Raw genomic sequence first — 21,553 nt, forward strand, 5'->3', positions numbered from 1 at the left:
TAACATGAATATTCAGAAAAATCATTTTTAAATATGAAAATATTATCAAACTATAGACGGTTGAAAGTTTAGTATATGATATGAGATTTTAGTGGGAAAATTTATATATGATATGATTACTTTATTATAAACGAAAGAGGAAGTTAGAATGTACACATATATGTCTTGTAATTTATCTTGCTTTAAATCATATATTATATGATAAAAATGATAATATAAAACATTAGTTTCAATGCTTTTACGAGTAAAAATCAAAATGATAAATATAATAATAGTAATGATTAGGATTTAGGAGTGAGATTTAAATAAATAAAAGAATTGACTAAATTATTGTTAGAGAAATATATGGCAACATTGTTAGTATAAATTTAAGGTAAGACCAAAAAATAATGAGTTATATGAAATGGTCCAAACAACTTTTATAGGTAGATTTTTTTAGACTCCTTCCCTTTTAATAGTATTGATTTGTGAAATAACCAAAAAATAATTAAAATTAGTTATTAAGAAAGAGGATAGAGAGAGATAGAAATAGAAAAGAGAAAAGAGAATAAAAATTTGATTAATTTGTGAATTTTGATTTTTTTTAATAATAATTAAAAATCCTCAAAAAAGGCATTGGCATGAACAGACACTACAGAGGAAGAAACAAGTGTGGGGAAGAAGACTTGAAGCACATAGCTTCTATCTTTGGTGGACCGAGCCACCTGTCAGATCCGACATTTCTGAAACTTCTCGTCGCCGGCGTGTCCAGAACCAGCAACTAGATCTATTTACAGTGAAACTTCAAATTTGGGGTTACTCCCAGAAATGTCTCGCGGCCACGACGTCAGATTCACCAAGTCCGACTCTGCTCTCCATCTTCGGCGCATCCGATGTCGCTTCGTCGTCTCTCGTAACCTAGATTCAACGCACATATACAAAATCAACCTTCCAAGAGTAAATCCAAGCTTCAAAAGGCCACCCCACTGAAGAAACCACCATTTTACCGTAAGAACTGCTTTCGCTGAAACCCTCCCAAAACGTCGGAGTAAAAACTCTGGCCCCGATGAGCTAACTAGCGAACTTTAGCGAGCCTCCGCACGTCCTCAAGTACATAGCGCCTACTGTTGAGTCCAACGAGCCACCAGAGCCGGAGCTCACTTCGTGGTACACCGCAACATAGACTATTCCGGATCTAGGAAAAGAAGAGATGCGTCTCCGCCGGATTGTAAACCACCGTCAATGAAAAACTGTTACGATAAACACAATAACTAGAAGAGACGCCTCTTCACGGACGGTGACCTCTGAAACGAAAACGCCGAAAAGAAATCCAGAGAAAATATTTTTAGCGCGTGAAGACTACTCAAAATCTTTTTTTAATTTTGATTTTTTTTCTTATGTAATTTCTCATTTTTAAATCATGTTATTTATTTTTGTTGATGTTTGATTCATTGAAAGAAAATATTCAAGAGAAATCATAAATGTGGTTTTTTTAGTAAAAATAACAATAAAGCTATTAGATATGGTTTAAATAACAAAATTTGTGGATTTTCTTTATATATTCAAAGTAAAAACTACTGCTGAGCGCATCAGTAATATTCAGAGCTAGTAAATTTGCAGATTCTTTTTGGATTGATTGTGTGGTATGGTTAGCTTAGAAAATAGGTTTTCCTATTTTTACTGGCTTTTCTCAGTTCTACGAATCATTATTAAGGGAAACCTTATATAAAGTGATCGGTTATATGTTCAGAGAATGTGTCTGAATAAGCTAACTCAAATATTAGAGCAGCTATATCACTTAGGTTCTCAAAGGATTTCTAATAAATAAATTTATTTTGTATAAAAGCATGAGAGAGAGTGGGGAAGAGTTTAAATTTTTTTAAAAAAATATTTAGATACGGTCTAAAACTTTATTTAACACATTTCACTTGAATTCATCTCTACAAATCAAAGATCGGTGGAACTTTTTGGAGTGTTATCGAACATCAAATCATCTATCGTTTTTTTCTTTCTTTTCAGTTTGGTATCATTCTCAGAATATTTAACGGTATGCTAATGCCTCTGCAAAATTTTGTCTGTGTAACAAACTCTTTGGTTTGGATCTAGTCTCAGACTAAGTTTGAATTTCTAATATAATCTGATGTTCTCAAAATGAAAACACATCTCATTTAGTGATTGATTCAGATAATATTAAAAATTAAAATCTACTTAGATAATTATAGTATTAATATGACTTTTCAAAGAAATACTATTAGTTTTTTATCGATAAGGTTGTTCTTAGTAATTTATTACCAGCAAAAATTAATAAAACAGCACAATAACACTAGTTTAAAATGATGAACACTTCACGATCCAGTAGAGCTTATAAAGATAAATTATTAACTACGGAACTCGTTTTTGATTAACCAACTGTGTGTAATGGGTAACACCAGTTAGAATGTCATAGAGTTACGTTTAATTGCACGATATATTCTATAAATTATTACCATCCATAGAAAATGAGCCAAAACTATAATAACTACATATATGGAGAAACCTGGAAAATGCTTGACACATGAACAATAAGCATCAAGCTAATCCAAAAATATAACAGAGAAATTTATTTCCCGACAAAAAAAACAGGGAAATTTATTTTCGACTAGTATTTTTTGGGTGGCAAATTTTTTACTAGTACTAATAAAAGGAGATATCGCATCCAATTAAAAAAGGAAGTTAGATATCACAGTATCTACAAAACATTGAGGTTTTTTCCTAAGCCAGTAATTGGCTGACACAGTTGTAAATTTCCTTACTTAGTTTTACGATCATCTTTAATCCCACTATATTTTTAGCTATAGAATAAAATTTAAAATAAAAATATTTCAACATTATTCTATTTTTACTATATAATAGAGTAAAAAATAGGTTTATTCTATATATAGAATAATTTGTTTTTTCTTTGTTCATCACTATATTTTTCAGTCTAAAATATAATACTATTGAAGTAACATCCAACTTTATTACAAAATTATTTTTATTTTAGAGGAAAAATATAGTAAACCATTAGAGATAGTTTGAAGGATCACACATGAAACACCAATATTATATATTTTATGACTTTTAGCTGCATAATTTGTATCTCTATATTTGGAGAAGAGAGAGAAGTCAGATCTACTCCGGCGTACGGTCGGCGCGTGAATGTCCGTGCCGTCGCCGGAGCACTTTTTTCTTCATGGTCTCTGGTCCTCTCCGCTTCGTCTTCACAGTCCCGTCAACGATTGCCTTGTCGGAGCTCTGATGCCGAGACTCTCCATCATAGGTGGCTCGACTATGAAGTAACGGCACGGTCGTTTGAAGGCTCTCGGTGAAGATGGAGCGGCTTGCATGTTCAGTCGGTATTATCCGGGAGATGGAGGCTACCCTAGATCCATCATCGCCGGTCCTTATGGGGGGGGGGGGGGGGGGGGGGGGGTGGTGGAGGCTTTCTCAGTTTCACCGACGCCACTCTAGCTTTCGAGAAGAGGAGGTTCAGTCAGTTCCTTCTTCGTCGGCTTTTAGTCACGGAGAGTGGAGGCTTACAAAGCTCCGCGCTGCCGTCGTGGAACTCCATGTCTTTTGGGTTGTGGTGACTGGATCGAGGTTATGAAGTTTGATGTGTTTCGTGGGTCAGATTTGGGCTCGTGGGTCGTAGCGGATGAAATCTCAAGAAGATGAAGCTCTCTGGTGACGGTAACGATGTAGAAGAGGAGGATAGCGGTGGCTCTCGTTTTGCTTGTCTAGGATTTCCGGTGATTCATAGGCGGAAGAGATCTCGTTCAAACGATTGAACTCTCCGGCGGGAAGACAAGGCGGCGTAGAAGAGCGATGGTCTCACGGAGGCTCTGTAGTCTCAGAGCTCCGGCGAAACGTGGTGACGGTGGTAAGTGTCGGTGGCTGTGCGAGGATGGGGCGTTCAAGTCGAGGCGGACGACGCGTGGCGGGCGAATGAGCCAGATTCTTACACGTGTTAAAGCCCATGCCTTTTTGACGCGCGTTTAGGTCAAGCTCCGACGTAGATGTTTGGGTCTTGGGCCATTTTCATTATTTGGGCTTCGGCCGTTTTTAGTTGCCCGTTAGTTCTGTGGGCTTTTTGGTTTGTACTTTGGTGTACTCGGATTTCGGCGGTGGGCTAGGCCCATTTGATCAATAAAAATAAGAATTTGGAAAAAAAAAACAGATCTGCACAAACGAATTTAAAAAAAATCTATGTGTATATTTCGCGTTGCATTATTTGGTGATAGAACTATTCGAATTATATATGAATAGGTAGGGAGATAGGTACAGAAAATGAGAAGAATCTTCAGTAAAAAAAGAATCTACATCACTAAGCCCAGCTATAACGATGAAATAAATAGGAGAAACCTAGCTACGCGAACAACCAATCATAAGAGTTCTAAGAAAACATTGCATTTACTTCCGATAGCACAAAACTCAACATGTAGCATCCAAGTGGTCCATCATATAGATATTCGGACATTACTAAAATCGCAATTACGTTCATTCCTTCCTTCCTTGTAAGGTATATTACGTTTCCAACGCATACTAATTTCATAAGTTTAATAGTTTATTTCTACAAACTCGACCTAACAACTATTTAAAAACATAGTAATCCACATTTAAGATTTGATAAAAATTACATGATAACTAAGACAGCCTAAGAAACATCGTTATTTCATCAAGTTAGTTTTAATATGAAAAAACAAAGGTTGGTTAAGCTGGTTTTTTTTTTTCCGTCAAGATGCATTAATTTAGAAGGGCAAAAGCCCGTTAACCTTACAGAAGTTCGAAGGCCCAAACCAAAATTCCGAAAGAAATACAATAATGGCCTAAGGCCCATATGATCACCAAACGACAAGACCGAAACCCAAACCACATGACGCCACCGACAGATATGCCGAAATCAAGACGGCGCCACATCGGAACTGGGGGCAACACCAAATTTCACCACCGGAGATCCTTCTACAGAGAGCATCAATCGGACACACCGAGAGCTCATCCAGATCTCCCAATCACCCACTCGGGAATGAAACCCGAGCCTACAGACTTTGCTTTCTTCTCTTGAAAACGTCATCTTCATCATCTCACGAGATCTCCTTCAATCCAACCCAAATAACCAACAAAAAAAAACCGACAGCGTAGAGCTTTGAAAGCCTCCACACTTCGGAGACCAAAGCCGACGACGGTAGAGCTGTATTAGCCTCCCCTTCCCAGCGACACAACCGGCAGCGATAGAGCTGTGTGAGCCTCGATCTCCCGGAGAAAGGCCGGCGTCGATGGAGCTGTAGGAGCCCCCACCACCCGGATTCTAATCTAGTCTGACGAACTGACTTCCTCCACGAGGCTCTCTCTCCACGACCGCGTCTTTACTCCATAGCCGAGCCACACCGAAGCGTGAAGACTGAAACAGAGCTCAAACAAGGCGGAAGGTGAGAGGAGACGAAGGAGAAGCAAACATGAACATTTAAACGGAAGAAGAAGGGCTCCGGCGCCGGCACGCACGATCACGCGCCGGCCGTACGCCGGAGCCAAACAGATCTACTTTCTCTCTCTTTTTCTCAGAACCCGAGAACCTTTAGTTGGTTAAGCTGGTTACTAATTGCAATAATTTATAATTACCTTAAAGTGAAAATGACTTTCTCTTGTCTTTAAAAGAGAGAGAGAGAAAAAAAAAACATAAACAAGTTTTATATCAAAAGTAGTATAACAGAAGATGCCACCTTCCTAAAGAGAAACTATAAGATAGACTTCTAAAGCTGTCGACAAAACTAAAAGAATGGTCCATTCGAAATATTGTAACTGCTCCTCGTTTTTATTCTCCTTTTGTTAAAGTGTTCTTCTTCTAGATATTATCTCTTCAAATTATGACCAATTTGAACTTAATACTCCCTTTGTTTCTTAATGTTACATATTCTAGTTTTTTCACACATATTAATAAAACACATTAAATTTGCATATTTTTTTATGTTTATCTTTGTTCCGTAATTTTAAGCCAATAAAAATTCAATATGTGCAATTAAGTTTTTTGAAATTTACAATTAATTAATAAAATATGTCTTGAAAATGTAAAAAATAGATCTTTTTAAAACAAATATTTTTTCTAGAATATGTAATATTAAGGAACAGAGGGTATACAATAACAAAACCAGGAAACATACTGAATTGATTATGTCTAGTTAATAAATTGGTTCATTGTCATTAACTAAGTCATTAAGGAACATTCCAACTATACCACAAAATTTGGTGTTGAAATGACACCAAATTTGTTTTGATGTTTAACTATGTTTTATCTATAATCATAACACCCAATTTTAAATAACAATAATAATATATATTATTTTTAAGTGTTAATAATTTTAGTACTTTAACTATTTGTTATTGACTAATTATATTTTTATATTTAGGTTTTATGTTTATTTTTTAAATTTTAGTGATTTTATGTTTTCAGTGTTCATTTTAAATGATATTTTTCTTTATTTAATTTGTATATTAATTAATTAATTTTATATAAAATGTTAGTTGAAATTAAAATTTTATACAATTGATAATATTCATTTATTTATATTATTTATTAAAATATAAATAAAATAGAAATTTAATATCTACTTGAACTTAAAACTAACTAATAGTACAATTCTCTCTATAATTAAATAATAAGTAATAAATGTATTATTTATTAATATTTAATATGGTAAATAGTATGATATGAAATTTTGTGTAGCACTATTTACATAACACGTAGGATTGTGTCATTTTTCCTGTCTCATTAGAGATAAAATTACATCTGAAATTTTGGTGTTTTATTGAAATTGACGTTATGTAGATTCAAAAAAATTATGTATGTAACATCATCACTTGGCATGGATCATAAATCACATCCAGTGTCTAACCATAACGTGTCTAGCAATATACATCAGAATATGAGCCCAAAAGATTTCAAATCTGCTAAGACCACTGATTTTGCAGCTCCTATGCCTAGACGGCTAGACCCTCGTTTATTTTATCTTGGTTTTATCCACAAGCTTGCTTTACTCAGAATTAACTATTCTAAATGTGTACGACGTAGATGCTAATTTAAATCTAATTACAACAAAAGAGGAACAACCGAACAATTATCCATAGGGTCTTACTCTTGTCTAGGAATGAACATACGCTTCTCGAGACCCGATTTTCCGTACAAAGAAACATCCTACATTGGAGGTGGTGCAATCTACATTTATCTCTATCCTCTCTAGCTAAAGCATATCAACATTCATATCCAAATGATGCATAGTTGGTAACTTTTTTTTTTACAACAATAGTTTGTAACTTGGTATCAACCACTCATCCATATTTTACATCATTTGAGTTTAGACTATCTCGCGTGGTTCCACATTTTTAAAAGATAAAATAAAAATATTTTTCAAAAGTACTTCGGTAAAAAAAGTTTATAAATAGTATTGCATTAAATTTAAGAAAATACTATTTACAACTTCATTTTAGTGCTAGATTTTTCTATTTACAACTGATCATTAATTTTTATATAATATTTTTATATCTAAAGTTCAAATATTTGTGTTATATACAGAATTAGTTTTTAATACAATATACATTGAATCAATAATATTAGTGAAATTATTAATAATTTTCTAAGATATATAATTAATATTTATGGAAAATAAAATTATAATTGGGTTATATTTTTAAGTTCTAAAAATAAAAGTACCATTAAAATTTAATAATAAATATTAAAAAGAACATACTCAGAATATTATTTTTTGAAGGAAGAAAAAAACTAAAGCACAATTCAACTATATTTTAAATTTATTTCATTTTGAAATATAAAAAAATCAAATAACCATTAATGATATATTTAAGCTATATGAAATAACGAATACAAAGTTCCTATTTAGGTTTCGATACTGAAGTTTTACAGTTTATGTTCATATCCATATCCTATGCACATTTCGTTGTGGTTTCCAAGGGTCTGAATTTATCTGGTAATTTTATCATCAACAAAAAGTCAAAATCTCTATGAAAATATCTTATTTTTCACTTTATCTTGTGGGATATTGGTTTAGTCTCTTTTACAAAGTACAAATAATGACTCTAACATTTCGACAACCTCTTGGAGATGAAGAATCCCGAAGTACACCACATAGGATTGATAAATGGTGTTTTAATGATGCTTCGTAGAAAAATAGATAATATTTCCAAGACAAAGTTGGTATAATAGCTTCAAAGGTTACGATGGTTTGATGGAGACAAAAAAATATTATAACCTCTTTTTTCACCACTAAACGCGGAAATGGAAGCCTTAATTTGGACAATGGTGTGTATGGGTAACCTTCGACAATTCAATGTTACCTTTGCAACAGATTGTTCTTAGTTAGTAAAATTAGTTTCGAAACTAGAGGAATAACCTTCGTTTGCAATACTGGATGAAGAATTTCAACACCTGCAAGAAGTTTTGCTACTTTTCAGCTAAAATATGTTCCTAAGAGCAACATTATCAGCACTTCTTAGACCCATATCTTAGTGTTTTTGGGGCGAAAATTAAATCAAAAACACTTAAAAAGAATACAAACGGATCTTAACTAAGAAGTTTTCAGCTTGGTCCTTAAGTGCTATGTGGCAGCAGGCGATTGGGTGAGCAAAATCCGGCGAAGCCCGTGGCGGAGACAAAGAGCACGATGCTGAGGGAGACGCGAGAAGATCCGCAGAAGGCGTCTTCTTCAACGTCACAGCAACCTTCCTCTGACAAGAAACCCGAAGATGCTGAGATCAAGCCTCAGGTTCGTGTATTTTGATTTGGATAAGTGATGAATGAACAGTAAAGCTTCCACCTTTCTCTCAGATCATTCAAGGGTTTGATCTTGAATTGACTCAATGATTCAATTTTGATCAGGATCCGGATCATGGTGTTTCTCCATAGTATCCGGGTTTGTATCCGGGTCTTGTTCCCGGGTCGAATCCTGGGCAGTACGATGAACAGACGAACCGTGGAGCTGGTGTTTATGCGGTTCTTGTACATGTGGCTGGTCTTCCTTTAAACTATCTCATTCCTCTCACTTACCATGTTCCCATGTAAGTGTACTTTCCATTAGATACTCTTTGACTAGTGTAATGGAGAAGAATCGTATTTGTTAGTTGAATTGTTTTAACTAGGAAAAACTGTGTAAAGTTGATCCTTTAGGCTCAAATCACTGGTGATATTGCTTTTGAGATGACTTAGTGCTAGAAAGGTGTAGGCTTTGTATTGTACTTCCCCTTCCTTACTTACTCTTGAGTAGTGTAATGGAGAAGAATCGTATTTAGGTTCAAATCACTGGTGGAGTTGCTTTTGAGATGACTTTGTGGTAGAAAGCTGTAGGCTTGATGATGAATCTTCTTTTGGGTTGATGGTTTTTATCTTCTTTTGGGTTGATGGTTTAGGACTAGACCAAGCAAAGAGACTGAGGCTGGGGGAGAGGACCAAGCGCAAGGTGGTCAAGTTCAGTAGCAGCAGCAACAACATGCAGGTCAAAGGCAAGTGGTGGTACGGAGATTTGAGATTGCGTTTCAGCTTGACATATTGCTAATACTCAAGCTTGCTGCTGTTATCTATTTGTTCAACCAAGATGGATCAAGACAACGGCTAGCTGTTCTTGTGATTTTTGCCACCATTATCTTGATCCCTAACGTGTTGGTAAATAATTTGAAATTGGGTGTTTGGAAACTTTTGACAGATACCAAACTGGAGCCCTTGCATTTTTTATATCTAAGAACCTTTGAAAAGTTCCATTGATAATGTTGTATTTTACTTAAGTATCTTAGAAAACTTCTTAGACTAAAAATAGTAATTAAAAATTCTAAGATATTTGCTAAGAGTTGCCATTGATAATGTTGCTCTAAGACTCAGAATACAAGGATTGATACTTTTTTATATGGTTGACGAAGTCAATCGTCCTATTTTATCAATATGGACACACAATGCCTTTTTTGGTTAACATAATTTGATTGAGTCTATTTATGTTGATGTTAAAAAAACGTTTCGATTGCCACTCTGAATGGATTACTAAGTCTATTCTTTTGCCATGTGTGTTCTATAATGTTCAACAGACGGTATATTTTTGAAAATATGAAAAAAATAAAAGATCTTTTACTAATTCTTAAATTATAACAATATATTCAATGTGCATCATATTTTCTCTACTAGTCCTGAGTATTCAGTTTTTGGTTTGGTTTCAGTTGAGTTAATTTGGGTTTTCAATTTTAGAGGTTGAAGATCCATTCATGTGTTTAGAAAATTCGGTTTGGTTGAATTATTTCAGTTTTCGGTTCGGTTCGAGTGGAAAAATTGGAAACCGGCTAATATGCATTCAGGTTCTGTTAAAATTAAGGTTTTTAATTAATATCAGATTTTTTTTTGGGGGGGGGGTGGTTTGGAAAAAAGTCGAATAATTCATATAGTTTAAATATTTCGGATAAAAATTATCTTGGTAATTTATTTTTGTATTTCGGTTTATAATAAACATTTTAAAATTATTTTATTATTTTAAAAGTAAATATAATTAATATTATAAATATGTATATTATATAATTTAGATATTCATTTGATTTTTGGTTTTGTTCGGTTCATTTTAATATTTTGCTTCTAAGAATATATGGTATGCTCGGATAATTGATAGGATCCAAACACAAGTCAAATATTGTTTTCGTTTTGATTCGGATCAATTTTTCTGGTCTAGATAAATGTCCTCACATTTACTTTCTCCCGTTCTAAAATTACTGTTGATAATTATATGTAAAATTTTTTCATCTCCTTCTAATATTTCTTGATAAAAAGTGATGGACAAATAAAAATACATATATAATTCAGAAAAACAAATTTTTAAAATCATCTTTACATATATGGCCATATGGCTCATAAATCCAGATTTTACAATTAAACCAAGACTTAACCACATACTAAATCATTACAACATATCAATTGATTTGGCTTATACAAAAACAAATTTTTAAAATCATCTTTACATATATGGCCATATGGCTCATAAATCCAGATTTTACAATTAAACCAAGACTTAACCACATACTAAATCATTACAACGTATCAATTGATTTGGCTTATACTGTTTATGTTGACTTTTTTCTAACCGTTGACAAATAGCTAAAAATATTTCATCCGTGTTTAAATATAATATGTTTAGAAGAATTTTGATGTTCTAATATGTAAGATGTTTTCATATTTCGAGATAATTTTAACTTTATCAAAAATTGTATAACCAATCAAATTTAATAGTTATATTTTGTAATTGGTTTAGTTGTTTTTAATTTTATAATTTTAATAATATATTTTAAATAAAAATAAATTTTTTTAATAACCGTGTTTTACTTAAAAGTTACAACGTTTTACATTTAGGAACGAAGGGAGTATCAACATTCTCACTTTCAATTGAAAACCAAAACATGTTCAAATTTCCTCATGGTGCAAATGATGGCATGGCACAATTCGTAACCTTATGTACAAAAATTAACAGATAAGTTGGGAAGGCCTTATCTCAGCTCTCAAGCTATAGATGAAGAAGCCTCAAGCTTGAGCCCTATAGCTAGCTGCTTATTGTCCTTTCTCGTAATTTACAGTTTCATTATTTTTTCATTACCTTTTATTTATTTGTTTATTTGTTTATTTGTTTTTGCCAAAAGAAACTATGATCCCTGCCTCCAATCCTTCACCCTCTTTCTCTCTCTCTTCCCTACACAGAAACAACACTACCATCGATATATTATTGTACTAAAATCGCAAAGTTTTGCTAAACCAAAGGTTTCATACAGTTCTTCATCGATTATTTCGTTGTTCTACAGAGAAAAGAACCTCGAAAGAAGACGTTAGTTCGTACCGGCGATGGATGGAATGTACGGTTTTCATCCAACCGACGGTGATTACTCAGATAAGGCGGTGCTTATGATGTCTCCTGATAATCTCATGTTTCCTTCTGATTACCAAACCTTGCTTTGCTCCTCCGCTGGAGACAATCGTGTCTCTGATGTATTCGGATCCGACGAACTACTATCAGCAGCCGCCTCCGCTTTGTCGTCTGAGGCTGCGTCGATCGCTCCTGAGATTCCAAGAAACGATGATAAAGTCTCTCTCGGTGTCATCAAGGGGAAGATCGCTTGTCATCCTTTGTATCCTCGGTTACTCCAGGCTTACATCGATTGCCAGAAGGTGATTTTTATTGCTCGCTAGTTCACTGTTCATTCGATTTTGCGTTCTGTATGTTTTGTCTTTTGATTTTTTTTTGTGCTCATAAGGATGACTTTTGTAGTTTTATTACCTCTTCAAGAACTTTGAGCATCTTCATCGTTCTTGAATGCATCACTTCAGAATTCTAGGCTGCTTCTTTCTTTCATCGAGAAAAAAAATCACGTTTAAGATTGAGAGGATTCAAAACTGTTTTTATCGTTATCAATTGTTTTCTTATAATTTTATGGTTAAGACAAAGGAGAAACAAAAACTATATGTTTGGTAATAATATTCTTTATTTTTTTATAACTGTAAGCAGGTCGGAGCGCCGCCGGAGATAGCGTGTCTACTGGAGGAGATTCAACGGGAGAGCCATGTGCATAAGCAAAACGTTGTCCCGTTGTCTTCTTCCTTCGGAGCTGATCCTGAGCTTGATGAATTCATGGTCTCTATCTCTCTCACACTCCCTCTCGAATTTTTTTTTTGGATTTGTTTTTTTACTTAGATAAATCTATGGGTTGGTGTGATTCCAGGAAACGTATTGCGATATATTGGTGAAATACAAGTCGGATCTCGCAAGGCCGTTTGATGAGGCTACGACCTTCTTGAACAAAATCGAGATGCAGCTTCGGAACCTATGCACTGGTGTTGAGTCTGACAGAGGACTTTCGGGTATGTCTCTCTGGTTCAGTTTTTTTATTTGGTTAATTATCTCTCAGTGATGTTTCTGTTTTGTGTGAGATTTATACTGCTTTCCGGGATATACTCGTTACACTAATTTACCTCACTAACCAAGAAGGATATATAATTGGTTTCCATAATTTTGATTCATATGATTGGGAGCTTAATGATTTCAAGAACCCTAGGTCTTCCAGTGAGAGTACAAAATAGAAAATAAAATAAAACCCTAAGTTTTGTAGGAGATTTTTGAGTAGCTGAGTCACATCTTTTATCTCCACCGCCACTTTCCTTTATGTTTTGTGTGTTTGTGTCTTTGGACTGCTTCTTAGTTCGTGGTTTAGTGTCTAATTGCATTGGAGGCAATTATCTCAGTTTTAATTTAATGTGTAGCCATGAGGTGGGCTTTCCTAACTCTTTTATTTCTTGTTCATCTTTGTTGAAATCATACATTTTTAAAACTTCATACCCTTTTTTCTTTTCTTTCCATGTCAGAAAGAAAAATGATCTTAAACTTTTGCGGTAGAGATTCTGATTTTGACGTTTCAGAGTCTTGTTGCGTACTGAAATTTTGGTATATTTTTTTCCAACTAGTTGCTTTTCCCGTGAAAACCCATCGACAGAAAACCTAGTCATGACCTTTTAGTTACCAATATTTTTTTGTTGATTTTCACGATCTTATTTTGCTTAACCTCTCGTTTAGATTATGATTAAAACTTTGTTTACTGTATTTTTCTCTTACTGGATAACCAACTATTTTATTAGCAATAAAAACACTTTTTTATGATCACTCACAGTCACAAATAACTTTTGAATTAGTAGAAGTAGGCCCTGAGTATAAGGATAACAATGTTTTCACCATATTTATTTGTCTTCAGAAGGAAAAACATTTACCACACAAACTCCAACTTTTTTTTTTTTAAAACACACCACACAAACTCCTACTATTTTTAATGAATACACTGGACTGGAGAACTTTAGGCCATTCGCATTGGTTGAGAGACTCCTTAGGTTTCTCAACACGAGTATATATATACTAGATGATGGTTAGCTTTTTGTGCGGACTAATATACACTTAATAAATTTTACTTTTGATATTTATTTATATATAAATTTCAAATTATTAAATTTGATATATTTTAAATTAATATTCTGAATTATATAACTTTAATATTCATATTGGTCATCAATGTTTTAGATTATATTTTTATTTCATATTTTTTGCGATGTAGATTTAAATTAAAATATTTTTATAGTAATAAAAAATTAAAAACCTTCGATTTGTAATAAAATACTTATTATACTTGCGATTGAACTGAATTCGAGTGGTATTAAAATCATTATAAACAGTCACAATTCATAAAATATCAATAAATAACAAAAGTAAATAAACATATATATTATCAACAATTTAGATTTTTAAAATCATGAGATAAAAAAACAAAAACAATAAATTGAATAACATTACCTTTGTATTTTCTTAGCCTCTACTTATATTATATTTATTATTTTTCAATGTATTTTTATGTTATTTAATAGTTTATCCTAGGTTTTCATGCTTTAATAATTTTAGTTAATTTTTATTTTGTCGTTTATATATTATTTACTATTTTGGTTTAAATGTATTGTATGAATATTTTTATTTTTTGTTGGATTAAAAACTAATTTGATATATTTTCACTAAATTTTTTTATATATCTTTTGTATATTTATTAGTTTATACATTATTAATTTATGTTTGAATCATTTTCTCTAATTTTTTGTTCTTCTTTTTGTATCATTTAAACATCATTGGAATCTAAAAAACCATAAGAATGTAACTACATATTAATAATCTCACTCAATGAAGTAAAGTAAGAAGGCAAATATTCTCTTTAAAACCAGCAACATGAATAAAACAACAAAAAAATAATTTGAAAACACAAAACTAATAGGTAATATTCTCTTTAAAACCAGCACATTTATTTTATCATAAATATTCTCTTTAAAACATGCAGATAAAACCAGCACATTTATTTTACTATTTCATAAATTTATTTTACAGATTTGTTTTACTATTTCGTAATTTTTTTATTTATGAATTTAGGTAATAATAATTATATTGTTATAATGGATTTATGGTTAGTTATATATTTAATGCACTCAATTATTTATTAAGGTAGTATACGATTAAATTTATAATAATCATTTACAGTAGTCTCGTTGCAAAAGACATTGTGTATTTGTTAGTCAATCCGAGTAACGTGATCATGTGATCAGGGTTATAAACGGACAACTTGTGGAAATAATCCTGATTTTAAATTCTTATAAATTGAGTACTCGAAGTTATCATCGTAATGAATTTCATTGTTAAAATAACCAATATTAAGATTTTAAAACAAAATAGTATTTTTATAACCGATTGATATGATAAATATTATATATACTGATTAATTAATTAAAATATAATTATTTATTAATGGTAACAACGATTTTAACCATTTGTAAAAAAATCACTTCTCAAATAATAATATAGATAGATAAATATGTTAAATTTTATGGCAAAAAATATATATATATTTATATTTATTTATATTTATTTTTTAATAATAATATTGATTGGACTAATGATTTATTCTAAACTCGTACCATATATATTTAAATAACTTTTTGTAACATTATTAATTGGACTAATGATTTATCGAATAAACAAAATTACTTCTCAAATAATAATCTCCAATATATTAAAAGAGAAACATTACAATATATTTTTGTAGCCACATGTCATCACCATAATCATTTTTAGAATCTTTAGAAAAATATGTTGGTCCATATAAATATATAATAAGTTTTTTATTAAACTAACTAAAATTAATCATAAATGTTCTTCGTTGTTTCCTTAAATAAAAATCACAGAATTAACTAATGTGATTAAAGTGTATATGACAATTAATGATTTTTAATAATAAAGATTTGATAAAAATTAGTCTATTCTCTATCATTTTTTATTCATTTTAAAATAAATTAAACAACCACATTAACTATACAATAAAAAATTAGATTTTTTCGTATATGTTATATTTTGAATTTTAATAAAACGAATATAAATGACTAAAGTTGTTAAAAATCTCACACTAAAATTTTTTTGATCCATGGTTTAAACTTTATGTTATAACAAGATACAAATAATTACGAAATTACATAAGTAGGAAGTCTCATTTAATAAATATTATATATATGCATATTAAGATTTTTTAAAAATAAATAATATATATCATATAAAATACATAAGTATTTTAATTTCGAATTTGATTTGAAATTTATTGATAAACATTTTAAACAATTATTGACAACTTAAATTTAGCTTTTAAACTTTGCATTGAATGTTTTTAAAATTATAAATTACTAAAACTTTTAAACATCCCATAAATTTTTATTGTTATCATTGACTTAAAATTTTTTTTATAAAGAAATACAAATGATAAAAATTAATATGAGTATAAAATATTCTTTAACATATGTCAATATTAAAAATGTACAATATATCTATGTTAATATCATTTAAACTTAATTTTATAACATATAAAATAGAAAAAAGTGTTTCTATGGATAAATAAAATTTATTTAAGTATTCATACTAATTTAATTATATAGGTAATAGTTACTAAATTTTTAATTATTCAATATATATTTATTATTTCATAATATGTAAAAAATATATAATATTTAAAAATAATATATATATATATATAATATTTATTCCTCACACTCTTAACCTAGTATAGAGATATTTACCAATCTTCTTAAATGTTTGACACTTGCTAAAAGAGTTTCTCCTATCGCTCTCCTTCTCTCTCTTATTTGTTATTTGTTACTCCCTCCGTTTTTTTATATAAGTCGTTTTACAGCTATGCACGTATATTAAGAAAATCATTAATTTTTTATATTTTCTAAACAAAAACATCATTAGTTATTTACCTAACCACAATTCAACCAATAGAAAAATAGAAGATATATTACCATTGGTCATACAACATTAATTATTAATAAATTTTATATAGAAAACCGAAAACGACATATAATTTGAAACAAAAAAAATTCTCTAAAACGACTTATATTAAAAAACGGAGGGAGTATTTTTCTTTTATTGTTTGTTCTCAAGAAACTCCTTGATATACCATTGACTCTGTCAAGTTCAAATTCCAAAAACGCCATGTAGATTTTTGTTTATCATCGGAAGTGGTGACATTGCCAAGTGTCTGGTCTTATCTGCATGTCGTGGGTTTGGCGTCTTGTTGGACTTATACTACTAACATGTGACTAAGTTGCTCAGTTCAATGGGTTTTAGGTTTATGTTAATATACGAATGAAACGCTTTAGAAAAGTGCATTTTTGTTGTGCGTTTGCTTGATGTGTTTTGCGGTTCTTAGTTATGGCAGAATACGTTTTTGTGGCCATTAACAAATTAACTGATCCATTAATGGAATTACTGATAGTGTATTAGATATCTTTTTTTTTAATCAGAAAACTTAGTTTGAAACTTCACCTGAACGAACTAGCTGTAAAGAAATCAAGCGGTGGACTTTTCCAGCTTTGCAGGGTTTTCCTTATGTGGTAGATCTCTAATGCAACTTAACTTGTACTTGGGTTTTATTGTTTATTGTGGAAAAAGCTGCTGATACTTAACATTTCAACGTATTTTTATTAATTAATCAGAGATTGCGTAGAGAATCATCTGGAAAAGGTTGATAAATAGATCACTGCAGGTTTTCAATGGTGGGCGAATGTTGGTGATTAATTATTTTTAAAATTGTTCAAAGTACATCGTGCCTTTTCGACGATCTGATCTCTCTTTTTTTTTTAATTAGTTGTGAGCTTTAACCTTCTTTTTTCTTTCTTCTTGAAAAACCCCGTTTTGTGGCACCTGAATGGTTCACAAACTAATAAAAAAGATTTGGTTTGGTTTCTCTCATGTTAATCTAGTTTAGTAATACAACCACTCAGTTCCCGGAAGTTAATTTAAATTAGATTATTATTTCTCCGCTTTTGGACTAAGCGATTTTGAGCTGGTGTGGTTACACAACTAGTACAAACTTTTAGGCTATATGTTCATGTTGTCTCTGGACTAGCGGAAACAAAGTTTCACATTCTTTTTTTATAGCTAATATAGTGATGGTTTAGCTTGATGGGAGAGGATGGTGTCCTATTGACTTTATTGGAGTGTATATTTCTCTTATATTTGGATAGGTATCATTACTAATGTTGCATGCAACATCGTAGATGTTTTGCATATATGATATAGAAGAGTAGAATATTGCAATGATCAGAAAAGAGGAGCATACTGCATGATAAGCTTTAAAGTTAAAGGTTCAGAGTCACATGGACTCCCGTGTATTCCGCTAGTGATCTCCCACCATTGACCCCACCTTACCTTTCTTTCATAAGATTTTGTTTTTGATTTGGTTAAAAATTTACTAAAGTAGAAAAAGGAGACATAGGGTTCTCTACACCCCCAATCAAATCATCTATAAGAATGTGACTATGCTTCTCTATCTTTCTCAACTCTTTTGCATATAGTAAGTAGTGGTCGTCATTTCCTGTGGTTGCGTTGTTCCCTTGGTGGGTCGTATTATGTCTCTCTGAGGCACGCTACTTGCACGTGTCTACTTATTTGCATGTTACCCCTTCTTTGGTCAAACCCTATTTTTTCAAGCAGTTAATGCATAGCTGAAAATGTAATAATGTAATTCCAAACTAGCTTTCTGTCATTTAACTATTAACCTCATCCACATGTATGTGTTACGTGTATGTAATATGAGCCTTAAGGCTTCGCTTTCAATGGTTTCTCTCTGATAGTATTGTGTATATAATATGACATGACCGGTCCTCTGTGTAATTCTTGACTTTTTGGGTTATATCTCTATAGTAATTTCATTAGATGACTTCGTAGGGTATGTTACAGTTTACTTTCAACTAGTTATGTGGTATAACCTAGTGCATGCCTTACCCTTCTTTGGAAAAGTTTTTTGGACTGTAATGTTTCAGTTCAATTATTAAATCTTTTACTTATTTTCTATGCGCAAACTTGGATATTAATCTTAGTTGAGGGTTACAAGCAGAATGCTCATCTTTTGAGGATTACTTGTTTTAATATATAATTTCTCTAATATTGTGTGTATGTAATAGTATTAGGTTAGTTCACTATTTTGTTAGTGCATGACTGACTGAAAGTGAACTCTTTTAATTCAGTAGTAACTACGGTTGCTTTCTCGGACGCAATTGTTCTGTCACACAGTCAAAACTATTATGAAATCAGGTAATGTTTCTTGAATCATCTTTTGGGGTGGAGTTTGATGTCAGGAAGCTCCCTGGGTAAGTGGGTCAGTAGTCGTTGGGGCATGTAAATATAAAATGTTCTACTAACTTATTAAAAAGGGAGAGAGTGAGAAAAAAAGTGAAAATGAAGTTTGGGTGTTGGGGTGTTGTGTGAAGAGAAGAACATAAATGTGAGGTGAAGCGTAAATTCAGGGGGTTCACAGAACATGTATTAAGTATTTACACGTGTCGTCTTTAAATTGGATGATAAAGTAGGGCAAGTGTGGGGGATGTGTCCTCATGGAGACAAGACTATTAGTCCTCTCTACTGACACAATGACAATGGAGGTAACTATTCACTGCGGCGGTTTTGTTTTGAATGCTGCACTCAACAATCGTGTGCACCCTCGAAATTCTCTCTTCTTTTCCAATTTTGCCCTCTCTTCTTATTGAGCCATTTAGCCGTTTTAGCCGACAAGCCAGCTCTCTAACTATAGAGTTATTATTTATTTGATTCCATGTTCATGGTTTTCCTTCTGTTTTCTGTTAACTTTCTCTAACCATTAATATCGACGTGCATGTGATATATGTTTCACTTCATTCTAACGGCATAAAAGCTACTGATTTGACTGTCAATTTTGCATGTGCAGAAGATGGTGCAGTTTCATCCGACGAGGAACTGAATGGAGGCGATGAGATATTACAGGACGGGAAACAAATATGCGAAGATCGTGATCTCAAGGACAGACTGCTGCGTAAATTCGGGAGCCGTATAAGTTCTTTAAAGCTGGAGTTTTCAAAGAAGAAAAAGAAAGGAAAGCTACCAAAAGAAGCAAGACAAGCTCTTCTTGATTGGTGGAATGTTCATTATAAGTGGCCATACCCTACTGTAAGCCAAAAACACACTAACCATAATTACAATTATATATTTAATTAGTGGTGGTGATAGAATATCATGTGAATGTGTACAGGAAGGGGATAAGATAGCTTTAGCTGATGCAACGGGTTTAGACCAGAAACAGATCAACAATTGGTTTATAAACCAAAGAAAACGTCATTGGAAACCGTCAGAGAATATGCCTTTTGCGATGATGGACGACTCTAGTGGATCATTCTTTACCGAGGAATGAAAGTTATGGTATTTAACGTTGGATTAAAAAGAAAGAAATGGAGGTGTTATTGACATGTTTCCTTCGTAAAAATTCTGCTTTGCTATGCCGACAAAAGAAAAAAAAATGGGTACATGAATGGTTTATTTACTCGGTCACATGTAGGAAAGGACAAAGGGACAAGCCCATCAATGCTTTGTAACTATTATTATCGGTGAATAAAAGGGTTATATTTATAATCTATACTATACTAAAAAAAGGGAATATAAGTTCCTTTTAAAGTGTTGACGTAGGCACAAAAAATTGTCCAATCAGAGAGTCCAAAGTTGTTATGTTATTTTATTTATTTTTCGTAAAAAATGAAAAAACAATGCAAAGGAAAGGATCGAACCCGAATTAGTCTGACATAAATATATGACATATACCACTAAGCCATTAAAACTTTCTTGGACACATACAAGAATCACTAAATATGTAATCACAAACTTTTATGTACATTTATAATAATATGGATTCAATTTTCAAGACTTCAATACTTTGTTTTGTAAAAAAAAAAAATAAGTGACTAAGCTAATATATTTTTTGAAAATGTGAAAACATTGACAAATATGAAAAACCATAGATTTTTTTTCGTGACAAAGTTAAGAATTTTGTAAAAGTAAGTTTAACATATAAATTTTCGTGACAAATATGAAAAATCATAAATTTTTGTATAATTTTGACAAAACAACTCAAAACATAATTCTCTAATATCTTAATAAAATATTATTTAAGGGTGCAATAATTAAATATATCAATTCAATAAATTTTGTAATTTATAAACAAAACAATAACACAACAAATTTTGAAACATTTGTTTAACCTATCGATTTCTTTTCATGAGAATCCAACTAAACAAGATAAAAAAATAATTAGATTTATTTAATTACCATTTTATTCAATTTTAAATAATTAAATTGTAATAATGTATCTTTTTGAAGTTACAAAAAATAATGTTCTTTCTTTATTACACTAACATTATATATAGATTCCATATACACAAATAAATATAATATAACAATATAAGCTTGCTTTCTTCGATTCATATGAAAACTTTTTAAGTTATCCACCAAAGCAAATTAATTAAATCAATCAAATTGTTAGAATACAACAAATTAATATATAATTTTATTTTAAATTAAATTATTTAAAAAGTGTATTTTCATTAAAAACAAAATAATAAATAAGTAAAACTGATTTGATGGTAATTTTTATGATATATATATATTAT

At 31.5% G+C, this 21,553-nt stretch overlaps 1 protein-coding gene and 1 pseudogene across 2 annotated transcripts; both read left to right on the forward strand.

Moving 5' to 3' along the window:
* Positions 1-474: 474 nt before the first annotated feature.
* On the forward strand, positions 475-10,861 carry LOC117128262 (annotated as a pseudogene).
* Positions 10,862-11,077: 216 nt separating this feature from the next.
* Positions 11,078-20,526, forward strand: LOC103840767 (homeobox protein knotted-1-like 6). 2 transcript variants are annotated; one of them, XM_009117286.3, is made up of 5 exons: positions 11,078-12,184; positions 12,522-12,647; positions 12,736-12,874; positions 19,825-20,063; positions 20,146-20,526. In XM_009117286.3, exons 1-5 carry the CDS (start codon positions 11,861-11,863, stop codon positions 20,302-20,304), a joined length of 987 nt encoding a protein of 328 aa, XP_009115534.1. In that variant the 5' UTR covers positions 11,078-11,860; the 3' UTR covers positions 20,305-20,526. The 2 variants fall into 2 exon arrangements, with proteins under 2 accessions (XP_009115534.1, XP_009115535.1); XM_009117287.3 differs by having other exon boundaries at positions 19,828-20,063.
* The last annotated feature ends 1,027 nt before the right edge of the window (positions 20,527-21,553 follow it).

The sequence above is a fragment of the Brassica rapa genome, chromosome A09 (assembly GCF_000309985.2).
Source record: "Brassica rapa cultivar Chiifu-401-42 chromosome A09, CAAS_Brap_v3.01, whole genome shotgun sequence".
NCBI lineage: Eukaryota > Viridiplantae > Streptophyta > Magnoliopsida > Brassicales > Brassicaceae > Brassica > Brassica rapa.

Bases quoted from the DNA above. Each gene is read 5' to 3' on its own strand.
- LOC103840767 (XM_009117286.3), top strand. From the start codon at position 11,861: ATGGATGGAATGTACGGTTTTCATCCAACCGACGGTGATTACTCAGAT. The intron at 12,648-12,735 runs GTCTCTATCTCT...GTGTGATTCCAG, and splicing joins CTGAGCTTGATGAATTCATG to GAAACGTATTGCGATATATT. The intron at 12,875-19,824 runs GTATGTCTCTCT...TTGCATGTGCAG, and splicing joins GTCTGACAGAGGACTTTCGG to AAGATGGTGCAGTTTCATCC.